Consider the following 27,653-nt stretch of genomic DNA (forward strand, 5'->3'; position numbering starts at 1 on the left):
ATGTATAAAAACCTATCGGCATATCATCAGTGAGACTGTTGAACGCTATATAATCATTACAATTCTTTAGCATACTGTAACTGTTTACTGATGTACTATCATTTCCTCTTTTTTACGCAAAACTCAATTTTTTTAATTTTATCATGTTTTTGGTTTTTTCAAATTTTCTAATGTTTTTGTATTTTCTGACAATATATCTCCCCCTAAAATGCAAAATCATTAAAGAAATTTTGACAAACCGATACTGATAGCTTTGTCTCGCCATCCATTTTCTGCATCTCATGCTCTGTTTTGCAGATAATATAACATCAAGTACCCCCATGATTTACAACCCATTGATTTTGACAGCTAGAAAACCGTTTCTCAATCTGTGACAGTAATCATGCTTGTTCAGCCGTGAGGGTTTCGGCATAGTCCATCAACACTTATTCAAACAGAAATAGTATCCAACAATACACACATTACAAAAAACAACATACAAACCCCCTGTTCGACCAAAACCAGGGTTCATCAACATCTTGCTGTGCCAGGCTGCTCCAACCAAAAATCTCACAATCTTCATCAACATTTAGCACCTGCACATTCAAACTTTATCAAATACTCAAACAATTTGACATAAAAATTTCAATCAATAAAGATAGATGCCGATTCATGCTTCGCGATAAAGGAAGCTCCGGCAAATCCAACTGTTTAATCAAACATGGTGTCCACCCAGGCCTCAGCAGCCTTAGGTGTAACCTTGATTCTAGCAACCTGAAGAACTCTGTCAAAATTTATTCAGAAAGCAATAAAAAGCATAGGAATTGAAAGGACAAGCTGTGTAACTTCATATATACTAATTTGTTGGATCGTCGTTGACCCTAAACGAGTCGATCAGAAGAGTCGTTTATCCAATTCAAAGGCGGAATCAGTGAATTAGACGCTCAAACTAAATATAATGCTTCACTTTATTGATTTTGACAATGTTTACAACCTGGAAGCAATTTGGCAGCATTTCGTTACAGAATCAGAACCGTGCCAAATGAAACAGACATACACCTATTTATAGTGTATCAGGTTCGCTTATGTGACCTGTCCTAAAAGCGAACCTGTTATGATGAGAGTGGTTCGCTTTTATGGACAATGTCCATAAAAGCGGACCTCAATGCTAATTCACCACATTTCGTTTCTCGAACCTCGTGCACACAATATTCTATCCTATCCTAATCTAATACATGATACAAGACGAAGTCAATAGACGTAGTGCACTAACATGATTCCGCCTTTATATACGAAGATGAACTACCTTGACTGACTTTTTAGGGTCAACAACGGTCCAACATTCTTTCTCTCTTTATCATCTAAATCCTTAATAGCGACATTTTCTCCGTATTCAACAATCGGTCTAACATACCGTTCTTCAACACATTCCCACGCATCTAAATGATTTCCTTGTACCCAATTTTCAAAACGTTCCTCCCATCCATTATACTCCTCAATACTCATGAGTTTAGGCGGTTTTTGCATGGTGCCCATTTCATTCTCTAAGTTCACGTTTTGAGCCATAGTGATCGGTGTAGCAAATGCGTTGTAAAATTCGTTTTCCATGTTTCGGTATCGAAAGTTCCCAAAAACAGGCTTTTCAAACGAACTGGTCAAACCACACGACCTGGAGATGGTACGAACTGGATTTGGTGCGAATTGAACAATTTCACGCGATCTGGAGTATTTTGCACGAACTGGACCTAAACTTCAATCCGTGCGATCTGACCCAAACCGTGCGAACTGATGAACTTTCAAGCGAACTGAGCTACTTCGTGCGAGCTGAGTTCTGTTTCAAACGAACTGACCCTAAACTTCAAGTCGTGCGAACTGATGTTGTTCAAACCGTACGGACTGACTGAGTTTCACGCGAACCGATGATATTTCAACCATACCGTGTGACCTGAATGATATATTTCACACAACCTGAAACATGTTCGAACGATCTGACAAGGTTTTTCATGCGGTTTGGTCAATTTGATCAGGTTTAGGTCGAATTAGGTTCTGATTTCTTCAAGGATTGATTAAAACAATGTTTTACGTGTTTGATCTTCATTCAGCTTGATATGCACTTAGAAGTAGTTTAACTGTCGATTGTATTGATATAACAACGTTTTACAGGCTGGAGACACTTCGGCAGAGCTTCTCTACCGGTATCAGAATGTTACAAATGAAAGACTCAAGACCACTATATATAGGGATGCCAGTTCGCACGAACCAGCAACATGCCAGTTAATATGAACTGGTCAGTTCGTACGAACTGGCCACTTCGTGTGAACCTGCTGGTTTTGCACTGTTTCCCGCTTCTTTCGTACTATGTGTCTTGGACTATCTATCCTATTATAAGACTCGATACAAGACGAAGTCGACAGACCTATGCACCAACATTACATATGTGATACGCTTAGATTTTCGGAGCACAAACAATGAAGCAGAATATGAAGCGTTTCTAGCAAGCCTCCGTTTAGCGCTTAAAATGGGAGCAAAAAATCTTGAAGCTAACGTTGATTCAAAACTTGTGTCCGAGCAAGTTAATGGGGATGCGAAAGAAGAAGCTATGGCGTTATATTTGGAACAAGCGCGAATGTTAATCGGCCAATTCCAGACGTTCAAAATAAATCACATAAACAGAAGCGAAAACAAGCATGCGGATGCACTAAGCAAATTAGCTGCCACCAGCTTCAGACAGCTAGCAAAAGAAGTGTGCATCGAGGTATTGTCCAATCCTTCTGTCCCTCTCAAACAAGTAAACAACACTGAGATCGGCAACCCATCCTGGATGTCCCCGATCATCATGTACCTGCAGCATGGCAAACTTCCGGAAGGAAGAGCAGAAGCTAGGAAAATCCAGAACAAGGCAATAAACTATGAGATAGCGGACGGAATTCTGTACCGAAAATCATTCATGGGACCACTCCTGCACTGTGTTGACAAAACAGACGCACAATACTTAGTCAGGGAAATCCATGAAGGCTTATATGGGATACACGCTCGTCCGCACATGGTAGTAGAAAAGATCTTGAGCGAAGGCTACTATTGGCCAGGGATGCACGTGGACACGGTAGAATTATTACGAAAGTGCGCAGCCTGTCAGCGCCACGCGCCAAAAACCCTCCGTCCATAAAATCCACTCGTACCAGTCACATCCGCTTGGCCCTTTCAACAGTGGGGCATCGATCTTGTTGGCCCATTCCCTGACGCGCCTGGCGCAGTAAAATTCATTATCGTAGCAGTAGACTATTTCACAAAGTGGGTCGAGGCCAAGGCATTAGTTTCAACCACAGCAATGGTAATCCGCAAATTTATATGGGAACATATTATTTGCAGATTCGGATTACCATTGCACATCATTTTTGACAACGGCACCAACTTCGCCTTGGAGGATCTTTAGAAGTGGTTCAAGGAAATGAAGATTGAACACAACTTTGCCTCTGTGGCGCATCCACAGGCAAATGGGCAAGTTGAAAGTGTCAACAAACAAATAGTTGATGAGATAAAGGCGAGACTTGGGACAGCGCGCAGAGGATGGGTCGATGAGCTCCCCAGCATCTTATGGGCACATCGAACCATGCCAAAGACCAGTACGGGAGAAACCTCGTTCAGTCTTGTATACGGATCAGAGGCAGTGATCCTAGCCGAAATTGGCCTTCCATCGCCGCGTATGCTTGCCATGGAAAAGCAAAACAATGAGAAAGAACGAAGAATAGATATAGACCTTCTCGAAGAAAGGAGCGAGAACGCCGCCATCGCAGAAGCAAGATACAAATCCAAACTGGAAAAATACTACAACGCGCACGTACGCGTGTGTACTTTCGTTCCAGGAGACTTCGTCTTGCGTGACAACGAAGCTTCCAATGCGGAAAAACCGGGCAAGCTAGTGCCAAAGTGGGAAGGGCCATACATTATCAACGAGGTTCTAGGAAAAGGGGCATATACCCTAAAAAGAATCGATGGGACATCCGTTCCCCGCACCTGGAACGCGCAGCAGTTGCGCAGGTGTTATATATAGCCGAGCTATTCATCAAATCACATTTATACAGGCAATGTATTTTTCTATTTTACTTTGTATTAACAACTTTACGCCTCATTAATGCAACAGTTATCTTTACACATGTTATTGTTTGTTACAAATTGCATATAATTCTTTTGGTTTACACGAAAACAATATGGTAAACATTGTACGCCTCATGAACAGTCTAAGTAAGCACAACATCGCGTGCATTTTAGACCTACGTTCACACATGAGCACAATACCATTCTTATTCGCTCTACCCAAACAAAATAATTAAACATATGCAACATATTGTAATCCAAACACAAACTTGTGAATTACCAAGGCAGATATGCACAGCAGTGCATCAAAAATATCATTAGTGCAACAAAAGCACTTTAACAAACCATTTACAAGAACACAACAGTGTTTCTTCCAAAATATCAGTCGCAAAATAAACATACCTACAACATCAAAAGAGGTATATACCATTCCCCTAAACCTAACCTAATGACGAAGATCAGCAGCAAGATCGACGTCTGCAACAGCCGGATCAGAACGACGTTTGTTCCGGCGATGATACACTACCAAGCATCCACCTTTTTGGATAGTCGGAAAGCGTTCCATCAAATCATTGGCAGATAGTAAAGCAACCCTTTCATCACCATCATCTCTTGGCCAGCGAGATTCATAACCAAAACCCGTAGCTGTGGGAAAGACGGAATTAGAAGGCTTTTCGTTTCCGGTAACCACTAGTGGTGGTGAATCAGCAAGAAGAAGGAGACCTTCGGCGGCCTCATAGACCCTCAAGATCTCCAATAATCTTCGGGAACGAAAGGATTGCCTAGTCTTCATATTCCCAAATCAGGTAAAAAAGTTCAAAACTATCAAATGTATATATAATAGAAGTGTTGACATCGATAAAGGAGAAAGGTTACAATCATGATCAACTATCAAATCATCTCCCCTAAACGGCGCCACAGGAAAAAATGTCATGCCTCAATAAATGAAGTCTGACAGCGTCGATACATATACCAAAGCAAGAAAATGAAAAGGTACTGCGTATATTCGTTTTTTATTACAAGTGACGTAATAAAACGTCGGATCATGATTAAAGAAGGTCAGACCAATAGAGGGAAATTCACAATTTTCCTTAACACTTTTAAACAAAGGTTATGAGGAGCAAGGAAATCTTCTTTCAAAAGATTCTCTATACCACCGCAAAAAAAAAAGAAAAAAAAGAAAGAAACTCTACAGAAAAAGCACCCCTCTCTCATAGTCCAGTGCTCCACTTATTGGCATAAGAGCAACACTAGACTGGGGAGACTTGAAGGGGTAAGGTCCCAAAAACCTCGTATTAAGTACTTGGGACCATACCACAACCTCACCTTTTAACCCACTTTAGACCTTGCGCGGCCGCGCACTGGTCCAACAAAGAGAGTTTAAGAAAGACAGCGGATAACACCCGCGTGCCAAAAGGAAGTTAATGAGTCCTTGCGCCAATTCTCCATAACAAAGGGATAAAAATTCCAGCAAATACTTTCGCTTAAATAATACCCAGACTTGGATATTATTTACTGATACCACACGATAAGGAGTCACACCAGATTATGGCAATAATCTTCTAGAAGACTCAATAGTGCACCACCAGGCGATTATAACCGTCTAGGACACGTGTCATCACCCCAGGCCATCCTGAAACCACGATGATGGCATGGAATTGGAGAGAAACCTCCACTTACCCACTTTCCACGTGGCAACACCCCAGCCGATGATCAAGATCGCGATCCATGTGCTCTCACAATCCGATCAAGAGATTTAACGGAAGGAAAATAACCGCTTACGGAGTTAGCATCTTCCATTAATATTTCAACAACGAGTTTTCCCGCCTAAATTCCCGGCTATAAATATAAGAATAAATCAGATACGAACTCCAAGTTACACTCACTTCACTAATACTTCTTCTTCTTCTTCATAAACACATACTTATTCTCACGCCGGAGTCGGGTCACGGAGGGAACCTCCTTTCTCCCCGTGACGAGGCTAACGGTGTTCTGTTTTGCAGTATTCACCGGAGAAGAAGATCGGTGCCTTCAAATCAAACGAGAGAGAACCACCCCCTTTATGCAGAGCCTAACCCCCTGGATAATTTGATTCCGATTATTTATCCAGTGTTTCTTCAAGTGGCCTTCCCTAATGCAGTCACTTTCAGAGATGGGAAACCATGTGCCTTTTCGAATAACAGGGTTTGGGAAAACCATAGAGGAACTCGAAGAGACAAAGGCAAGGCTAGTTGGTTTTGCCAAAACCTTTAGGAACCTAAGTTTTGAGTTCAAAGTAATGCTCAGGTCAAATTGTGGAGTGAAAGAGTAAACTGCAATTTACCTCCTGAGGTTTAGGCCAATTGGCACTCTGACCCCCCCTAATGAAATAATTGCAATTTTACCCCCCAACATTTGGTGTTATGTCGCAAGTTTACCCCCCGGGTCGTTAATTTTGTTAACAGATCTGTTAACTATAACTTGAAATGACTATAATGCCATTTCATATTACCCCCTGTGTTTTGTTCTACTCTGTAATATTACCCCCTGCCACCACTGCCACCGCCATTCACCACCACAACCACCACTGCCACCTCCAGCCACCACCCTCCAACACTCTCAACCACTTCTCTCTTTCGCCGCTGTCCATTTAACTCAAATCACACCCAACCCTCAACCACCTTAGTTCAATTCATCTTGTTCATACACAAAGATTCAATCTTTTTGTCAGTAAAATTCTTTCTTCAAAATACTAGTTCTATTATCAGGTTGAGTGCAACTACCAACAATTCCAGGTGTACACTTTACAACATTCGAGTTCGTGTTGTGTCGTGTCTGCAACAATTCAAAATAAAGTTAGGGCTTTTCCATTTTCTTCAAAGCGTCTTCTCTCCCTCCAAAATCCTCTCATATTCCCTTACACGCTTCCTCATACTCGCTTCATGATTAGGGTTTCATCAACATTCTCTCACCATTAATCTCTTCTTCATCCATCGATCTTCACCGGCGAAATGCCTTTGTTCTTGTCCGATGAAGAGTACGCTCGCTGCAACCACGATCCATCTCTGATCACACAAAAAGCCGATGCGTATATCAGAGAGTTACACAATCAATTCGACACTGAAAAATCTCAACACGATGCTGCATCCGTAACCGCCGAACAAACGTGTTTGCTTCTCGAGCACAAGTATGTTTCTCTCAAATCGGAATTCGATACGTTGCAAGCGCAATGTTCGCAACTCAGTTCCAGTTTAGAAGAACGTGTGTCGGAAGTCGCTCAGATTCAAGAGGATAAACACCAGATTTATCTTCAATCGGTAGTTTTTTATTCTTGTTCTCTGTATTTATGTTTATTTTGGTATTGTTATAACAAATGAAGGTGTATATATGGTGGATAGTTAATTAGTTATGTTAGGTATTCATTTATTATATTTTGTTACATTTTGTTTGATGTTATTTGAAATTTACTTGACTTGGTGTAGTGTTATGTTATTATCGACACTCGATTGGAACTTGTATACTTTTAGAATTCATTTAAGTGTTGACAGATTGAAAGGAAATGTGCTGTTGGCTTAGATTTTGAGTTTTGACTTGGGATTTTGCTGTGAAGGTTGAGGGTGGTGGCTGGAGGTGGCTGTGGTGGTTGTGGTGGTGAATGGCGGTGGCAGGGGGTAATATTACAGAGTAGAACAAAACACAGGGGGTAATATGAAAGAGCATTATAGTTATTTCAAGTTATAGTTAACAGACATGTTAACAAAATTGACACCGGGGGGTGAACTTGCGACATAACACCAAACGTTGGGGGGTAAAATTGCAATTATTTCGTTAGGGGGGTCAGAGTGCCAATTGGCCTATACCCCAGGGGGTAAAATTACAGTTTACTCGGAGTGAAATCAATACGGAAGAGGGAGAACGAGACATTTATTGTAAACTTAGTCTTTTATATAAATTCCTTGGGCAACTTCAAAAGCATATCCGATTTGTTAAAATCGGTATACATGTTGAACCGTCTGTGGTAGTTTTGATTGAACAAGAAGGCAGCCCAAGAACGTTCCTGTCAAGATTCATCAAGTTCTTGCATTACTACCTAGCCATGTTTGATTCACTAGATGACTTTCTTCCTCTTGATAGTCTACAAAGGATACAAATTGAAAAGAACCATCTCGGCAAAGAGATAAAGCGACTAATGGAATTTGATAATGATGAGGGCAGTTCACCACACTTCGAAGGCTTGGTGGTGTGGAGGTGGAATGGTGGTGGTGGAACGGTGGGAGGTACAGAGAAGAAGAAATAGAGAAAAAAAGGAGAGGGGGTGGGTCCCACTTTCTTTTAATTTTATATAATTAATTAAATAGATAATTAATAACATTTTTATTAGTAAGGGTATTTTAGTTATTTCGCACCCAACTAACACCAAAAACTAACTCCTATCCGCGTTAGGGACTATCCGGGAACGAAATTGCAAAAGTTGAGGACTATAACTGTAATTTTAGAAAGTTAGGGACTAAAGGTGAAAAATGGACAAACCACAAGGACTATCCGGACATTTTTCTCTTTAGAAATGGTTGTGAGTGGAGGAGAGAAAAAAAGTAATGATAAATGTATAAAAAATATTATTTAATTAAAAAGGAGATAGAAAAAGCAATTGTTTTTAGGCTATGGTGTGGGGGTCATGGCTGGGACATGATTCGCCACGTAGGAACATGAATGGAAGGTTATACCATCCTCTTCCCTAATCCACCATGGTTTGCATGGATTAAACTATGACAATCATGGTCCTCCTTTCCATTTTTCAAGTAATCATTTAATTTTTTCTTTAGACAAAGATAAATTAAAATAAATAAGGGGATAACGGTTTGGGTTATAACCACACCCTTAGGGTAGTGGTTTTGGATTGAGGATTAGATGTAGATGACATGACACTGACTTGGAGGATCATGAGACCACACCCTATAATCTTAGTGTAAATATATAGATATGGATAATGAATCCATTTCGCATAGTTTTGTACTTTTTATAGTTTTGCACTTCAAATAATTATTATATGACATTAAATTTATTATCCAAATTTAGTTAGTACAGGTAACGTGTTTAGATATTTTGTTAGCACATCATGCCACATATGGACCGTTTTCATTTAGTTATATACAACTAGAAATGGTGACATGGGCACAATGTGGGTAATAGCGAGTCAGTAGATTTGAATTATCATACAACTAGTAAGTCAGTACTTGGTAGATTTGAATCATCATTGATTGTTATTGGGTCAATAGTAGTGGATCGTAAGTCAGTACTCAGTAGATTTGAATTATCGTTAATAGTTAGTAGGTCAATAGTTTAGTAATGGTGTTAGTGGATCGTTAGTTATTTTCTTTATTTTTTTAAGCCTATAAATAATTATAAGCCACGTATTTTAATGTTTTTCTTTATTTCTTTGTAAGCCTATTCATGATTCTCGTTATCATGTTTTTCCAATATCTAAATTTGGTACATAGCAATCGGAATTAGAGTTAGTTCATAACCAAACCAAAGAATTCACTCCCATATTTAAAACGTCTGCGACCATCTCACTATTAGAACACGTATTAATAATCAATCCTCAGGAAACACTAAATCAAATCCACAATCCACAGGGTTAGGTTAGTAATGTCTCGACCGGGGTTATCTCTTAATTTCTTCACTTGATCAACGTAGCCGGAATCTCCTAAGTGTGATCCGCAAAACTCAAAAGCAACACTGTTAGCTCCTTACGAGAATAAGGAGAGGGGTTCTTCTCGTAATTAAGTTCCGGCGTGAGAATAAGTATTGTTCTTTATAGAGAGAAAGGAAACAAGTGTATGTTTAGAATGAGAGAGTAGGAAATCGGATCCTTAAACCTTTGTGTAACACCCCAAAACCTGAATGTTAATTTTGCGCATGTTTTGTTTTACTCGATATGACATGGTAACTAAGTTAGATAACTTAGTTATAGATATAAGTTAAATATTAGGAATGGAATCTTTGTGACTAACAATTAACAAATTCAAGGGTTAAAATGAGGATAAATGGAAAGTGTTTTATTTAAAAAGAATGAAGTTGTGGCAAGTATGGGAACATGGTGGATCTTGAGGGACTTAGGGTGCCAAAATGGAAACTAAATTTATTAAATAAAATATCACACACACACAAGATGTGTGTGTGCGTGACTTCGATAAGGGGAAAGAGCAGAAGGATGAACCCTAGCTCTCAAGAACATCAACACAAATTCAGCCCAATCAGAGCAAAAATCGAATGGGAAATCATGCATGAATGAAGAATTAGCATCACCCAACATTAACAAACATGTGGTAAGTTGTAGATTTGTATTTGGTGAAATTTTAATAAATGGGTTATGGGCAAATCCGTGAAATTGTATGAAACTAAGCATGAATGGGTGTTAGAATCATTAAATAGAATATGTATTATGCAAGGTTTTGAGTAATTTGATGTTTTGGGGTGAAACCCACTTGTAGTAGTAGTAGAGATGATGATATGGATGATTATGTATGTTCAATACTTGTGTGATGTTGATATTGATGTATGTAATGAGTAATTGTTAGATAATGGTATAAAAGTTATATGATTCTAGTTGAAATTGATGATCTATGTAATGAACTAGGAAGAGAATGCATAAAATACTTGTACTATAGGCTTAAATGATGGCATGTACACCAAGTGTTTGATGAAATGCATAGGTGGAATTATTAGATGAGATTGGATGTAAACAATGAATGATCGTGTATAGGAAGTGATAATGTTGTGTTAAATAGTGAATTTAACAAAAGAAGTGTGCTTTAGATATGATTCATGTAGAAGATTTGAATTGATAGTATCATGTGGTAGTAGTATGCTTTAGGAGTGGTACCTTATGCTTAAATGATACAATGGACACCATGTGTTGCCCGACTTTCTAAATATGGCTATGAATTAATTGTGAAAAACGTGAATGTATAAGGAAGAAGAAATATTAGAATGATGATTTAGGTTGGCGAATCGTGGATTATGATGCTACATGTAGGATTACATAAATATTAATATGATTGGAAGTTGTTTATGTGCATGTGCGAAGTCTAGGTGAATGTGGTTGTATGTGTCTTACTACATGAGCGTGAGGCGTATATAGTGTAATGGTTATGTTCTAACATGCCACGATTTGATGTATGGGTGTGTTTAGATTGGAGTTTAGGTCGCTTGATAGTTGACTTTCTGAAAGTCAATGAATGTAGAAATGTTGTGACTAGGCTTATCCAACATGATTGTGTGATTAGGAAGGTAATGTGATGCCTAATAGATCACCATGTGTTATTTGATGATACGTTAAATTATGTGGAATTGGAATGAAATAATTATTAAAGTAGGACTTGTGTATATTATAATGGACTAGTGAAAGTCAATGTGACCCATGTGTTGGAAATGGATGTTATTACGTATGAGCATATATGCTAACAATGTTGTAAATATGATAGCTTGAAAGAATAAGAACCATGTCAAGATGGACCATATCATGGGAGGCAAACGGGTCAAAGAGGAGGCAAAGAAACTAGCATAAACATGGTGAGCACAAGGTAAGTGACTTCCGACTCACTTCTTAGTATGCATATAGAGTTTTTATGTTTATGAATGTGGAGAAAATTATGTAAGGTTATGAAATAATGGAAGTTTTAAGATAAAGTATTGATCTAGTTAGACGAGGATAGATATGTAAGTCGAAGGTACTTTGATGTGAATAAACGGGTTGAATAAGCATGTATAAGTAAGGTAGCGGTAATGAAATTCGTGAGGATTAAGGACCCGGGGCAAGGATTCTTAGTCTAATATGTAGGGAAATGTTTTACGGACAATTAGAAATAAGTTTCAAGTGAAACGGACGCAAAGCGAGCAAGTTATGCGAGTTTTAGTTTTTAAATGGTAGGCTGAACTGGGCTCTACCGTAGCTTACGGTAGCCACCGTAAGCTACGGTAGGTTCTGGGCCCTTCTTCCTGCCGTAAGGCAGTAGATATGTACTGTGACACCTGTGTCACCGCAACCATCAAACAAATACCAAGCCGATGAAATATTGTATTTCATACTTGGGATCTTGTATAAATATGTGTATGTTTTGCACATATCAATTATTGTTCTATTTCAAACTCTACATTGCTTTCTAGAGCATTATACGCAAACTGGTGCGTAAACGTACTCAGTTTAATGCGAAAAATACTCCGGAACATCAACATATACTCAACATACCTTAAATAACCTTTACATAACTTAGAAATAAGTTTTGAAGGCTTGGGTATAGCAAAAACAAGTTAATTCGCTTACAGGGACTAAACTTGACAAACTGTGAAAGTATGCCAATTTGAACTGTAACGAACATTCCGGAACATGTCCATAAGTTAAACATACCATAAATATCCTTTACATAGCTTAGAAATAGGCTTTGAGAGGTTTGGTATGCTAAAACAAACTTTTGGATCATTCAGGGACTAAAAGTGTCAAAAAGTGCATAAGTTTGCACTTTCGCGCATAACTTACGTTCTGAATACATCCGGACATCCAAAAATTTATGTAAGCATCCTTATATTATGCCTTAATGTTTGGCATGAGAAAAATCCATTCGTCGCGTCATTTGGATCGTCTTTCACGCTTATGCGCATTCCGTCGTAATTAAGCGAACATCGCGATCGTACGGCCAAACGAACCGACATCCGGAATATTTTTGAGCATATTTCAAGTCCCCTACACTTTAACTTCATCTTAGAGCCTTGAAATGAGGTTAACGGGGCTTAAACGTGCCAAAAATGGGCCAAAATACGTGTTTCTGAAGTGCAGGGACCAAAATTGAAAATTCTGGTCTGGGAACCTTAGGCGGGGCGCGTAAGGATTTGCCAAATCCTTACGCGGGGCGCGTGAACATGTCTGACAGAAAGATTTTGCAATAAATGCAGAATCTGGCCTTTCGAACGATCAAAGGGCAATGCCTTTTCACCCAAATGAAGGGCCAAGGGTCAGATTCAGTGTATTTAATTCAGGGACACGTGTACGCACGAGATCAAGGCACGATATTCGATAAAACGATCCTAACGGTTCCACCTTTCCTATAAATACCCCCCCCCCCCATTTGAGTTAAAACCCACAAAATCAGATCTAAAGCTCTAAGTTGAAACCATTGTTTCATACCTGAGCTATTTGGTCTTGATTAGCACTCGGGGACCCTCCGTAAGTCTTCTTTCGCTCTTTTATTCGCTTTTCGAGTCCGAAAGTCAACGTTTTGTTGACTTTCTGCATTGACCAGCTTATGGTCGATGTGAAGTTCATGGAACTTCATAACGTGAGCGTGATCACGATGGTTATGGTCCGTAGTAACCATACCTACTGATCACCACGTTACCTAGGCTCAGTGACGAGTCGTAGTTTCGGCCAAAATATGCATTCTTGCATATTTTGTAACCAAACTACTCGTGGGCATCAAAGCCGTTTGTTTTGATGTCAAACCCGTTTCTAAACTTAGTTAAGCATGTTCTAACATGCTTAGCTCGTCACTTTTAGTTAGTGCTTATATAGGGTCGTAAGGTAAGCGATCTAAACCATCGCTTATACTTTCGAACCCGACCCATTTGGTCGGTCATTAGGACCTGACCAAACACATTAGGTGACCATGGCTATAACCTTCCGAGGTTATACCTTGTGGTCACGATGTTAGGCTTTCCGAACGCGTTCTACGCGAACGACGCGTAAGGTGGCATAAGCTACCTAAACGGGTCGTGATGGACCGTAAGCACTTAGGTTAAGTTTCATTTTAGTATGTAGGTTTTGTTAAACCATATTACACGAGTCTCCATACTCGTTTGGTTTACGAACCCGCGTACTATCCGATCTTCCGATTTGGTCCGGTATATTAACATAGCTACCTATTAGGCGCCGTTGATATTCCGTGACCTCTCGCATTTACCTGGTTATTTCACAAGAACAACAAAGCAACCTCAGGTGAGTACATTGAACCCCATCTTTTACATGTTTTCGAGGAGTCAATGTGAGTACATTGAACCCCTCTTTTACTGTTTTCCAAACTGTTTTGGGGTGAAACACATGTGCCTACTTGCTACTTTCATGCTTTCCGGTTTTCACATCATATACTGCTATGTTCGATAGTACATATATAGTACATGATTTCATTGTGTTTATGCTATGTATGCCCATTGTGTGCGTACTTAGTACATTGCTTTACATACATTTCATGTTACGTACGCCCATTGTGTGCATACGTAGTACATTGTTTCACATTGCATATCTGTTGCATATGCTCATCCAGCATATGAACACATTACACTACATTTTGAACCGTTGTACTCTACAATACATTTCATGCTACGTACGCCCATTGTGTGCATACGTAGTACATTGTTTCACATTGCATTACTGTTGCATATGCTCATCCAGCATATGAACACATTACACTACATTTTGAACCGTTGTACTCTACAATACATTTCATGCTACGTACGCCCATTGTGTGCATACGTAGTACATTGTTTCACATTGCATTACTGTTGCATATGCTCATCCAGCATATGAACACATTACACCACATTTTGAACCGTTGTACTCTACAATACATTTCATGCTACGTACGCCCATTGTGTGCATACGTAGTACATTGTTTCACATTGCATTTCTGTTGCATATGCTCATCCAGCATATGAACACATTATACTACATTTTGAACCGTTGTAACCATTTGACTATACATAAACATTTCTACCGTTGTTAAACATTTCATCTTGATGGTTTGGTTTGAGTAAGTGATTTAAGTAACGAGGCATGTGTAATATGATACAAGCATGGTGGATACGCCGCTGGTACTTCCTATATATAAGTGTTTGTATGGTATTACATATCGTAGCGTTATTTGAATCATTTCAATTTGACACATATGACATTTTATACAAATAACACACTTTTCACAAGACATTGATTTACAAACAACAAATCTTATACAAACTCTTTTTACATGGTTATCCAGTTAACCATGCATTGTTCTCTTATTTATACATATCATTTGATCTTACCGTTTTTCAAATGATTTACAAGACAAAGCAAAATACGAGGTTCATGACTAAACATTTTCTCAAACTCAAGTCATGAATTCCGTTTTCACAAAACCAATGTATCTCACAGGCATTTTTATGCTGACGTACCTATTTTCACATGTGTTTTCAGGAGATGATGCATAGGACTTATCAAGACATACTTAGGCGGACCTGTGCCTTAGTGACTTAAAACGAGACAAGAACTAGTTAATTTATGTTATGTACACTTTGATTCTTGTTTAGACAATGTAAACTTTCATGTTTGATTTATAAAACGAAACTTCATTTGCCATGGATTTGAAACAATTGATTCTGTTACAACACTCCCCGACGTTTCCGCCACGTTTTGTATGTTCTACGTGGTCGGGGTGTGACAGAAAAGATGGTATCAGAGCCAATGGTTATAGGGAATTAGGTTATTAGTAATGCTTTGACCTAGTCTATAACCTTCCTAGGAACCTAACGCGAGTTTACTTGCGTTTAGTCACAAAACAATACCGTCACCTACCCTTAGGCGACGACCACAACAAGAACATAAATTTCAAAACCGCCTTGAAAACTAATCATCTGTTCTAGGATGATTGATTACTAGGTTTTGAACCCTTTGTTATAAGGTTTTGAACCCCTTTGAATTTTCAAAACTCCCGTCAAAGTTTTGGGTCCTAACTAGTGTGAACACGTGCAAACTGGAAGAGTGAATGCCTGTACCCTGGGTTTTCTGTCTAAGGTTAGAGTGTTCGTACAAATCCACATAATCGGACCAGTCACTCTTACCTGGGAACTCTTGGGGTGAGTGTCCACTTATAGGCGAGCATGTCTTCGCGATACACTATGAGGATCTATTTGCTTTGATTCAGCCTTGGTGTTGTTTGTTTGCTTCATGATTCAAACAAGTGACCATCAACCGTGATTATGGTCAGTGATTGTAACATCCTATTCTTACCCAATACCATTTTATTTGTTTCCTTTCATGTTCTCCTCTTTTAGAATGCCTCCTCGACGCGAACACCAGATAGCAACTGCCGAGCTGGCAGAAATTATTGCGCAGCAGATGGCTGCTCAATTCCCAAATCTCTTTGCTCAATGGAACCAAGCCAACAACAACAACAATGGTACATGCAATTTCAAGAACTTTAACTCGGCTAAACCACTCAAGTTTAGTGGTTCTGAGGGAGCAACTGGGCTTCTCCAATGGTTCGAGAGCATCGAGAATACCTTTCGCCACGTGCAGTGTCCGGAAAATCGCAAGGTCGAGTTTTCTTCGAGTGTGTTTCAGAAGAGGGCTCTTACATGGTGGAACGGGGTAATGAGAGACCGTGGTGCAGATGTTGCTCTAGCACAAACATGGGCTGAACTGAGAGCACTTATGATGAGAGAGTTTTGTCCTCGTCATGAACAACGAGCGTTGGAGAAGGAGTTTGATGATTTGAAACAAGATAGTGGCGAACACAGGGCATATACTGATAGGTTTGAGGAGTTGAGTCTACTTTGCCCGACTATGGTCGCCCCACTCGACAAGGCTATCGAAAGGTACATCGACGGCCTGCCTGACTCGGTACAAGACATTGTCACTGGTAGCAACCCTACCACACTCCGTCAGGCCATTGAGCTATCTGCAACCTTGACTGAATCGCAGATCAGAAAGCATAAACTTTTTCGAAAAGGTGACAAGAAATCGGCCGGGGAATCGAACTCAATCGAGGAATCAAAGACCATGGATGAACAGACTGAATCTCCTAAGAAGTCAAGGAAGCGGAAGGCTTCTCAGAACTTCGCCGTGGTCGCTCACAATGGTCAAGCCGTCCCCAACCAACCAGCTCAACCCCCTGCTAGAAAACCATACAATGGAACTGCACCCTTGTGCAACCAATGTAGCCTTCATCATTACGCTAATGTACAGTGCCGCAAATGCCAAACTTGTGGACTCATAGGCCATACAACAAGAATCTGCCCAGCTGCAGCTGCACCAAACCAAGCTGGCAACAATCCCGCTCAAGGTCGTTTCCTACCAGGTTCTTGTTTCAACTGTGGCGAGATGGGTCATTTCCGAAGAAATTGCCCAAAGCTTGCTAATGCAAATCCAGCACAAGGATGATCACCCGACTGACTAGAAGACAACATCGTTTAGAAATAATCATGTCTTATGTGTTAAGTTTCTTTTGTTGTCAAGATCCAAGGAACAGTTGATATCGTTGTTTATAAATAAATCTTTCATTTACATTGCAATGTATTTCGATGGTTGCATGTATAAACGACATATCCCTTGCAATACCGACAATCAAGGAACCGTATTCCTTGAAGAACAAACTACCCCCAAAATTCTCCCATTCTATAATCGCTTGCGTCTTCCACGGAATTCCTAAGTACCCGTTTATTCTAAGGAAACGAAGTACAAGGCGCAGGTTACAACACAAGACGAATACCCAAGGTACCACTATAAATCCTTACTAGGGTACCTAGGAATTTCCCGTAAGTCTTTAATTGTTGTATACCTTCATTTCGAATGTGGTGATTCCTTGTAATCAAAAATCGAATTTTGGGAGATCTTTCTATCTTCTCATATAGATTCCAGTGAACATTGAGATCCGTCGACAGGTTTCCATATCCGTATTCAATCGATAACAAGTTAATAACAAATTATGATCAAATTAAACAATTATGTGACTATGTGCTTATGTGTTTCCTTATGTATTGTTGTGTGATCCAAATTATGTTATCCAAATCTTCGTAGAATCTTACATATCCGTGTACAAGAGATTCATAGTAGGATGCCCAAAGGTATTACCTAAAATCCTCAATGGACTTCTATGTTATAGTTAAGTCCCTCGGATTATAAAGTACTACTTCATATTTAGACCCCTTGAGTGGTCTAGCTAAACAGATTCATCCAAATCTGGTTAGGGATATCATGTGATGATATAGCTGAAAGGACTCCTTGGTGGCCTAACCAAGAGGATCCCCTGTCGATCTAATTAAAAGGAACCGATGGAAGTCTAGTCACCCTCGTCACAAGTTTGATATCCTTCCCCAAAACATTACAAAACAAACTGTGCGGACTGTGCAAGGGATTACGTAATTATGGATGCATACATAATTATGGAATTTAGTGCACAGAAATCACAGCAAGTTCTGTCATGTGTCTAGAGTTAACCCTATTCATTTCCAATTCTGATGAAGCATCCGATGAGGAAAAATGAACTAGCTATTCATTTTTCACTTCTGAAGAATATCCGTTGAGGAAATGAATATCCGTTTATCCTTCATTTCCAAATCTGAAGAATAGCCGTCGAGGAAAATGACTCCGTTTGTTCATTTTCGTTCTGAAGATTTATCCGTTGAGGAAATGAATATCCGTTTATCCTTCATTTCCAAATCTGAAGAATACCCGTTGAGGATGACCCCGTTAGCTCATTTTCGTTTCTGAAGATTTATCCGTTGAGGAAATGAATATCCGTTGTGTAATACTTCATTTCCAACTCTGAGGAAGCAACCGTTGAAGATGACCCCGTTTGTTCATTTTCGTTTCTGAAGATTATCCGTTGAGGAAATGAATATCCGTTGTGTAATCCTTCATTTCCAACTTTGAGGAAGCAACCGTTGAAGATGACTCCGTTAGTTCATTTTCGTTTCTGAAGATTATCCGTTGAGGAAATGAATATCCGTTGTGTAATCCTTCATTTCCAACTCTGAGGAAGCAACCGTTGAAGATGACTCCGTTAGTTCATTTTCGTTTCTGAAGATTATCCGTTGAGGAAATGAATATCCGTTGTGTAATACTTCATTTCCAACTCTGAGGAAGCAACCGTTGAAGATGACTCCGTTAGTTCATTTTCGTTTCTGAAGATTATCCGTTGAGGAAATGAATATCCGTTGTGTAATACTTCATTTCCAACTCTGAGGAAGCAACCGTTGAAGATGACTCCGTTAGTTCATTTTCGTTTCTGAAGATTATCCGTTGAGGAAATGAATATCCGTTGTGTAATACTTCATTTCCAACTCTGAGGAAGCAACCGTTGAAGATGACCCCGTTTGTTCATTTTCGTTTCTGAAGATTATCCGTTGAGGAAATGAATATCCGTTGTGTAATACTTTCATTTCCAACTCTGAGGAAGCAACCGTTGAAGATGACCCCGTTTGTTCATTTTCGTTTCTGAAGATTATCCGTTGAGGAAATGAATATCCGTTGTGTAATCCTTCATTTCCAATTCTGATGAAGCAACCATTGAAAATGACCCGTCTGTTCATTTTCGTTTCGGAAGAATGACCGTTAAGGAAATGACAAGATATTGCCTTACATATCATTGGTGGTTATTTGGCAAATTCACAAATAGACTCCTACGAATAAATTTCGGGACGAAATTTCCTAAAGTAGGGGAGACTGTGACACCTGTGTCACCGCAACCATCAAACAAATACCAAGCCGATGAAATATTGTATTTCATACTTGGGATCTTGTATAAATATGTGTATGTTTTGCACATATCAATTATTGTTCTATTTCAAACTCTACATTGCTTTCTAGAGCATTATACGCAAACTGGTGCGTAAACGTACTCAGTTTAATGCGAAAAATACTCCGGAACATCAACATATACTCAACATACCTTAAATAACCTTTACATAACTTAGAAATAAGTTTTGAAGGCTTGGGTATAGCAAAAACAAGTTAATTCGCTTACAGGGACTAAACTTGACAAACTGCGAAAGTATGCCAATTTGAACTGTAACGAACATTCCGGAACATGTCCATAAGTTAAACATACCATAAATATCCTTTACATAGCTTAGAAATAGGCTTTGAGAGGTTTGGTATGCTAAAACAAACTTTTGGATCATTCAGGGACTAAAAGTGTCAAAAAGTGCATAAGTTTGCACTTTCGCGCATAACTTACGTTCTGAATACATCCGGACATCCAAAAATTTATGTAAGCATCCTTATATTATGCCTTAATGTTTGGCATGAGAAAAATCCATTCGTCGCGTCATTTGGATCGTCTTTCACGCTTATGCGCATTCCGTCGTAATTAAGCGAACATCGCGATCGTACGGCCAAACGAACCGACATCCGGAATATTTTTGAGCATATTTCAAGTCCCCTACACTTTAACTTCATCTTAGAGCCTTGAAATGAGGTTAACGGGGCTTAAACGTGCCAAAAATGGGCCAAAATACGTGTTTCTGAAGTGCAGGGACCAAAATTGAAAATTCTGGTCTGGGAACCTTAGGCGGGGCGCGTAAGGATTTGCCAAATCCTTACGCGGGGCGCGTGAACATGTCTGACAGAAAGATTTTGCAATAAATGCAGAATCTGGCCTTTCGAACGATCAAAGGGCAATGCCTTTTCACCCAAATGAAGGGCCAAGGGTCAGATTCAGTGTATTTAATTCAGGGACACGTGTACGCACGAGATCAAGGCACGATATTCGATAAAACGATCCTAACGGTTCCACCTTTCCTATAAATACCCCCCCCCCATTTGAGTTAAAACCCACAAAATCAGATCTAAAGCTCTAAGTTGAAACCATTGTTTCATACCTGAGCTATTTGGTCTTGATTAGCACTCGGGGACCCTCCGTAAGTCTTCTTTCGCTCTTTTATTCGCTTTTCGAGTCCGAAAGTCAACGTTTTGTTGACTTTCTGCATTGACCAGCTTATGGTCGATGTGAAGTTCATGGAACTTCATAACGTGAGCGTGATCACGATGGTTATGGTCCGTAGTAACCATACCTACTGATCACCACGTTACCTAGGCTCAGTGACGAGTCGTAGTTTCGGCCAAAATATGCATTCTTGCATATTTTGTAACCAAACTACTCGTGGGCATCAAAGCCGTTTGTTTTGATGTCAAACCCGTTTCTAAACTTAGTTAAGCATGTTCTAACATGCTTAGCTCGTCACTTTTAGTTAGTGCTTATATAGGGTCGTAAGGTAAGCGATCTAAACCATCGCTTATACTTTCGAACCCGACCCATTTGGTCGGTCATTAGGACCTGACCAAACACATTAGGTGACCATGGCTATAACCTTCCGAGGTTATACCTTGTGGTCACGATGTTAGGCTTTCCGAACGCGTTCTACGCGAACGACGCGTAAGGTGGCATAAGCTACCTAAACGGGTCGTGATGGACCGTAAGCACTTAGGTTAAGTTTCATTTTAGTATGTAGGTTTTGTTAAACCATATTACACGAGTCTCCATACTCGTTTGGTTTACGAACCCGCGTACTATCCGATCTTCCGATTTGGTCCGGTATATTAACATAGCTACCTATTAGGCGCCGTTGATATTCCGTGACCTCTCGCATTTACCTGGTTATTTCACAAGAACAACAAAGCAACCTCAGGTGAGTACATTGAACCCCATCTTTTACATGTTTTCGAGGAGTCAATGTGAGTACATTGAACCCCTCTTTTACTGTTTTCCAAACTGTTTTGGGGTGAAACACATGTGCCTACTTGCTACTTTCATGCTTTCCGGTTTTCACATCATATACTGCTATGTTCGATAGTACATATATAGTACATGATTTCATTGTGTTTATGCTATGTATGCCCATTGTGTGCGTACTTAGTACATTGCTTTACATACATTTCATGTTACGTACGCCCATTGTGTGCATACGTAGTACATTGTTTCACATTGCATATCTGTTGCATATGCTCATCCAGCATATGAACACATTACACTACATTTTGAACCGTTGTACTCTACAATACATTTCATGCTACGTACGCCCATTGTGTGCATACGTAGTACATTGTTTCACATTGCATTACTGTTGCATATGCTCATCCAGCATATGAACACATTACACTACATTTTGAACCGTTGTACTCTACAATACATTTCATGCTACGTACGCCCATTGTGTGCATACGTAGTACATTGTTTCACATTGCATTACTGTTGCATATGCTCATCCAGCATATGAACACATTACACCACATTTTGAACCGTTGTACTCTACAATACATTTCATGCTACGTACGCCCATTGTGTGCATACGTAGTACATTGTTTCACATTGCATTTCTGTTGCATATGCTCATCCAGCATATGAACACATTATACTACATTTTGAACCGTTGTAACCATTTGACTATACATAAACATTTCTACCGTTGTTAAACATTTCATCTTGATGGTTTGGTTTGAGTAAGTGATTTAAGTAACGAGGCATGTGTAATATGATACAAGCATGGTGGATACGCCGCTGGTACTTCCTATATATAAGTGTTTGTATGGTATTACATATCGTAGCGTTATTTGAATCATTTCAATTTGACACATATGACATTTTATACAAATAACACACTTTTCACAAGACATTGATTTACAAACAACAAATCTTATACAAACTCTTTTTACATGGTTATCCAGTTAACCATGCATTGTTCTCTTATTTATACATATCATTTGATCTTACCGTTTTTCAAATGATTTACAAGACAAAGCAAAATACGAGGTTCATGACTAAACATTTTCTCAAACTCAAGTCATGAATTCCGTTTTCACAAAACCAATGTATCTCACAGGCATTTTTATGCTGACGTACCTATTTTCACATGTGTTTTCAGGAGATGATGCATAGGACTTATCAAGACATACTTAGGCGGACCTGTGCCTTAGTGACTTAAAACGAGACAAGAACTAGTTAATTTATGTTATGTACACTTTGATTCTTGTTTAGACAATGTAAACTTTCATGTTTGATTTATAAAACGAAACTTCATTTGCCATGGATTTGAAACAATTGATTCTGTTACAACACTCCCCGACGTTTCCGCCACGTTTTGTATGTTCTACGTGGTCGGGGTGTGACATGTACCGTAAGGGTTAGTGGCCACCGTAAGCTACGGTAGCCACCGTAGCTTACGGTGGAGATCAGGTGCACTTATAAGATTTCGTAATCATTCGTTTTTCCTTCGATTTCGGGCCCCGTGAACCCATTCCAAGCCTTGATAAGTTTTTATAATGCACCTCAACCCTACCAAAGGGCTTGGTAAGTTACGGGTGCGAATGGAACTCATTCTCAAAGATCTGAAGTATACCCGAACGATATTTTAAAAGTGTTATTGATGTGTGAGTAGTAACGGGATACATGAGTGAGTATGCGGGGCTATGAATTAAGTACGTGGGTACGTATGTATGTATGTATGTATAGTTTTCACTAGTGAGGGTATGCATGGGTATAGTTATGATTCGTTTTATATGTGGATGCATGTATGTAGGTATAAATGTATGCTAGTAGGCATGTAAGTATGTTCGTGGGTTTTCAATATGACTGAGTAATGATGCTATTAACAGTGTACCTTGAGAATAAAGTATAATGCAGGTACAATGTTGTAATCTCACCATGGAAATGGATACTCAGACGGAAGCGCCTTACATAAAGGAATGAAGGAATGGAAAGTAAAAGAGTATGAATCCTGATACGTTTATAAAGTGTACTAACGTGTGAATTGGTATGGTGAGTGTAGGTTGTACGAGGCACGGAGTATCACTGAGGAGTGAAGATCAAGGATCGAGTCACAAGTTAGATTGTACGGGATGCTCGAATAAGTATTTAGCAAACATAGTTTATGTTTCCATATCGCAGTTGAGATCTAATGATGTATTATTGTAAGATTGTCACTTTTAAATGGACTTCGAGTAAATTAAGACGTTTTTAAATGAAAGAAATGTTATGGTATCAATTTCCGCTGCGTATTTTCAGTAAAAGCGTGTTAGGGCGTTACACTTTGGTGACGGCTGATATTTATAGCCAGAAGGTTGGAGAAGGAGGAAAGCTGATTGAGCAAGACGTCGCTGTCAAGGAATATCCATTTGGTCCCCTCTGTCAAGGCAAATAATGCATGCAGAGGTGGGAGTACGATCGCGTGCCGTGATTGGCTGCTTTCCAGATGTACTTGTTATCTCATCTACCCTCGGCTGTTAGTGGAGACTAAGGAAGGGTGAAATGCTGCACGCTGGTTGGCTACACATTGATGTCGCCAGTACTGTTTGCCCCTGCACGATTGAGCATCGTGGGGATCTTCAGGTATAGTAGTTGGCATACGTTGATTGGCTGTAGGTCCTTTTCACCTTGTACTATGTGTCTCCTCTGAGTTGGCATTGTCCCACACCCACGGGAGTGGCCCACGACGGAACACTAGAATCAGCTGAGTGTTTTTAATGCTAAGTGTGGGTATGGTCCTGCGCGTGCAGAGGCTAGGTAGCAGCTTGCGCAACAGTTTGGACCATACCCCTCCAAATTCCTAGATAGGACCCACATTGAAGAAAAGATAACATGTGCCACATAAACGCTCCTTCTCCTTAAGCAGAGAATCCGAACAGTGCTTAGCGAATCGCCACGGTAGCCGTCACTTGGTTGTTGCGGCAACATTCAAAGAAGTCTTAACGAAGCGCCAGAAGACGCCACTTAGGTTTCCTGGCTGCACGTTTGAGAGGTGTCAATATCTTCTTTGCTAAATTTACAACTTTCTTCAACGATAATCTAACCACGCTTTGTCCACTAGTTGTGACTGTAGTTGTGGCCACGGCATTAGCTCTTGCTATTGAACCAGAGATGGCGGAGGGCTGAGTACACCTAATGATAGTGTGGGTTTTGGTGTTGGTGCAAATGGTTAAAGTTGTGTAGGTTGAACCGGTGGGGAAGTGACTTGTGCTACGAACTGAGAGCATGAGCTTATAGTTATTGTTTGGAAGGTGGAGTCATGTCGCACGAAAGCTTCATGCACCTCCTGGCGGAACCTCAAACTGATTTTGTTACGGATGTCTATGGATTAACATGCTCTGATATCACTTGCTGTGAACCGAATCAGAACAAAAGAAGATAGAAGAAACAAGGGAACATATTGAAATTTATTCATATCTAGACTCAAAACATTCTAGGCCAAGCTTACATAAATTAATAATGGCTTTTAAAGAACTAACTCGCTACTGCTGACAATAAATAGAGACAAATTTCAGAGCAAAAATACATGGATGGACACCACCTGGCAATACTTTATTAGGGGGATGAGTTGTACCTCAGTACAAAGGAGGATATGTTCCTGGGTATGGATGACCTGATCACAACCGAAAGTTAAACATTCAGTAGCGGCTTGGGTATTATTATTAAGTCATATTTTGAACGGGTCAAAATACACTTGGTTGGGTTAAGCCAACACAAACTTTTTTTCTTTTTGTTTCCCGTTTACCCCTAGACGAAACGTTTTACAAGAAATCATAATGGCAAGTAAACAAAGACTTACAAGGGGGATATTGGGATCCATATGGTTGTGGAGGATGATAAGCTGAATTGGGTGGATATGGCTGAGCATAATAAGCCCCTTGAGGCGGGTATGGGGACGGCTGATAAGCGGCTAAATTAGGTGGATATGAGGGGTAGGACGATGGTGCAGCAGGGTACACTCCAACCGGTGGGTATGGAGCTCCAGACATTGGTGATGGTGGATATGACACTAATGGATAGAGTGAGCCGCCTTGGGGTAGAGTCTGACTGTTTGCTGGTTTCTGCACATAAAATAATTTTGTTAAGTGGTTTAAGACTAAAGCATTTTATTGAAAAAAAACTATATTATAATAACTATAACTGAAATAATACATATTTATGTAACACCAGTTATTTAATTTGTTTATTTTTTAACATAGCCCAAGTAAGTACCCAACTACTCGTTATGACCCGTTACCCAACTCAATTCACGTGCCCATGAGAAACGGTAAAAATGATGAATGAATGGAACTTACAATGGGCTTGGTATACTGTATAATCAACCGAACCTCTCCAGCATCCCTGTGTAAGAATAGATTCTATCTCAGTCTATTTAATCTTCAAATAGATGACATTAACATGATAGGACAAGCTATTTCTGAGAGTACGAAATCTTGTAAGTATGATCAATTGGTCATTCATCTATGGACCTAGACATGAAACACAAACCTGCCAGTTTTGCTCTGCAATGGCCAAGTGCTATCATCAAATCCCTGTGAAATAGCCTTTGCCAATTGGACCCTGGCACCACAATAATTTTATATATAATAATAACTATTATATAAATATGTATTTAATATATTAAATAACAGTTATATAAGGCTCAAACTCGATAAGTGAAGCTCGGGCTTATTAATTAAACAAGTTTATTTTTAGGCTCGAGCACTGTCTCGTTTAAGCTCGTCTCAGTTTGAGCTTTTAACGAGTCGATCTCAAGTAGTTTGGCAAAGAGAAATTACTTTCCGCTGCCAATGAAGGTATCATGGTGGACGGTATTGCTATTCCAAACGCTAATATTCAATTCTCGTAGTCCTTCAATTAGTGTATACGCAAACTTCTCTTGAAAATTCGGGTTTTTACCTCCATCTATATCAATTAATCAACCCAAATTAGAAGATATATATTCAAACATGAAACATGAAACATCAATCAACAAAGAGAAGGATCATTGAGAGAACCTGTACATGTACGAGTACGCGATCTATCACTACCGTATTCAACACAAACGTAAGGATCTTGCCTCGAAATCCATTCCGTATCTTTCAAATTATTACAACTAGCAACTGAAATATGTGAAAACACATAGATTTAAAGTAATTGGCACTCGGCTAATTAAACTGAATACATAACACTTATTTATACTAGACATAAACTAATACTACTCAACTACGAGCCTACTAATAATACCATACCATTAAGCAAATAAAAGAAAACATTTAAACTCTAACTCAACCATAAACATCTAACTAATGTTTATTCTTTTTTTTTTCTCTTTATCGGCTCACTCATCTTCTATCTTCTCTTCCGATTTATCTCGTGTGTATATCCCGCAACAAATCACGAATTGCTTCATCCAAATCATGAATCATGTATGTGAAATGACTGATATTCTCCTAGGAGAGCACGTATCGTATAAACGAAAAGCATAATACGTACCGGTGACTTGAAGAAGATTGCCATGGATGCTGGGAGTTGCCATATTTTAAGTATGATAGATAGCTTGATGATGGAATGAAACTATTAAAGGTTGATTTATAGAGCCATTTTAATTTATTTACGAGTGTGGCGTGTATGTATCACACAGGGATAAAATGAACGCGCTTCGTGGCACGACTGAAATAATACTCAACGTGTAGCATGCGTTTAGGGAATTGAGGAGACTTTGACGTTGTAACGTTCGCTTGAGGTTCAAATGAAATGATTAAAAGTTTTAAATAAACATTTTTTAAACATTATTTTTCTTCATTCTGGAATCTGGATTACTTGGTGGTTGCTCGCAAATTATCATGAAAACAAAATAACAAAAAAATAAAATAAAATTCGATTTTTAAAAATAAAAAAATAGTGTAAATGTAATTATTTTTGTTTCTTATTCCTCTCTTAAAAATTCACAAAAACTACATTAACAAGTTAATTTGATTGTTCATTTTTTTTATATAATTTATACATGCCTAAGTTGTGATATTTGCATAATGTTACATACATTCGTATAGGTAATTAATATAAAAATAA

The 27,653-nt window shown here is 39.3% G+C and overlaps 1 protein-coding gene across 2 annotated transcripts; it reads right to left on the minus strand.

Moving 5' to 3' along the window:
* Nucleotides 1–295: 295 nt before the first annotated feature.
* Nucleotides 296–27,214, minus strand: LOC110938032 (elicitor-responsive protein 1-like). Of its 2 annotated transcripts, XM_035985148.1 has the most exons (8): nt 27,078–27,214; nt 26,600–26,704; nt 26,381–26,507; nt 26,091–26,162; nt 25,898–25,943; nt 25,402–25,663; nt 25,177–25,215; nt 296–575 (listed from the first exon to the last, which is right to left on the minus strand). In XM_035985148.1, exons 1-7 carry the CDS (start codon nt 27,118–27,120, stop codon nt 25,178–25,180), a joined length of 693 nt encoding a protein of 230 aa, XP_035841041.1. In that variant the 5' UTR covers nt 27,121–27,214; the 3' UTR covers nt 296–575; nt 25,177. The 2 variants fall into 2 exon arrangements, with proteins under 2 accessions (XP_035841041.1, XP_022036198.1); XM_022180506.2 differs by lacking the exon at nt 296–575 and having other exon boundaries at nt 24,036–25,215.
* Between the last annotated feature and the right edge of the window lie 439 nt (nt 27,215–27,653).

Source organism: Helianthus annuus, chromosome 16 (assembly GCF_002127325.2).
Source record: "Helianthus annuus cultivar XRQ/B chromosome 16, HanXRQr2.0-SUNRISE, whole genome shotgun sequence".
In the NCBI taxonomy this organism is placed as follows: domain Eukaryota; kingdom Viridiplantae; phylum Streptophyta; class Magnoliopsida; order Asterales; family Asteraceae; genus Helianthus; species Helianthus annuus.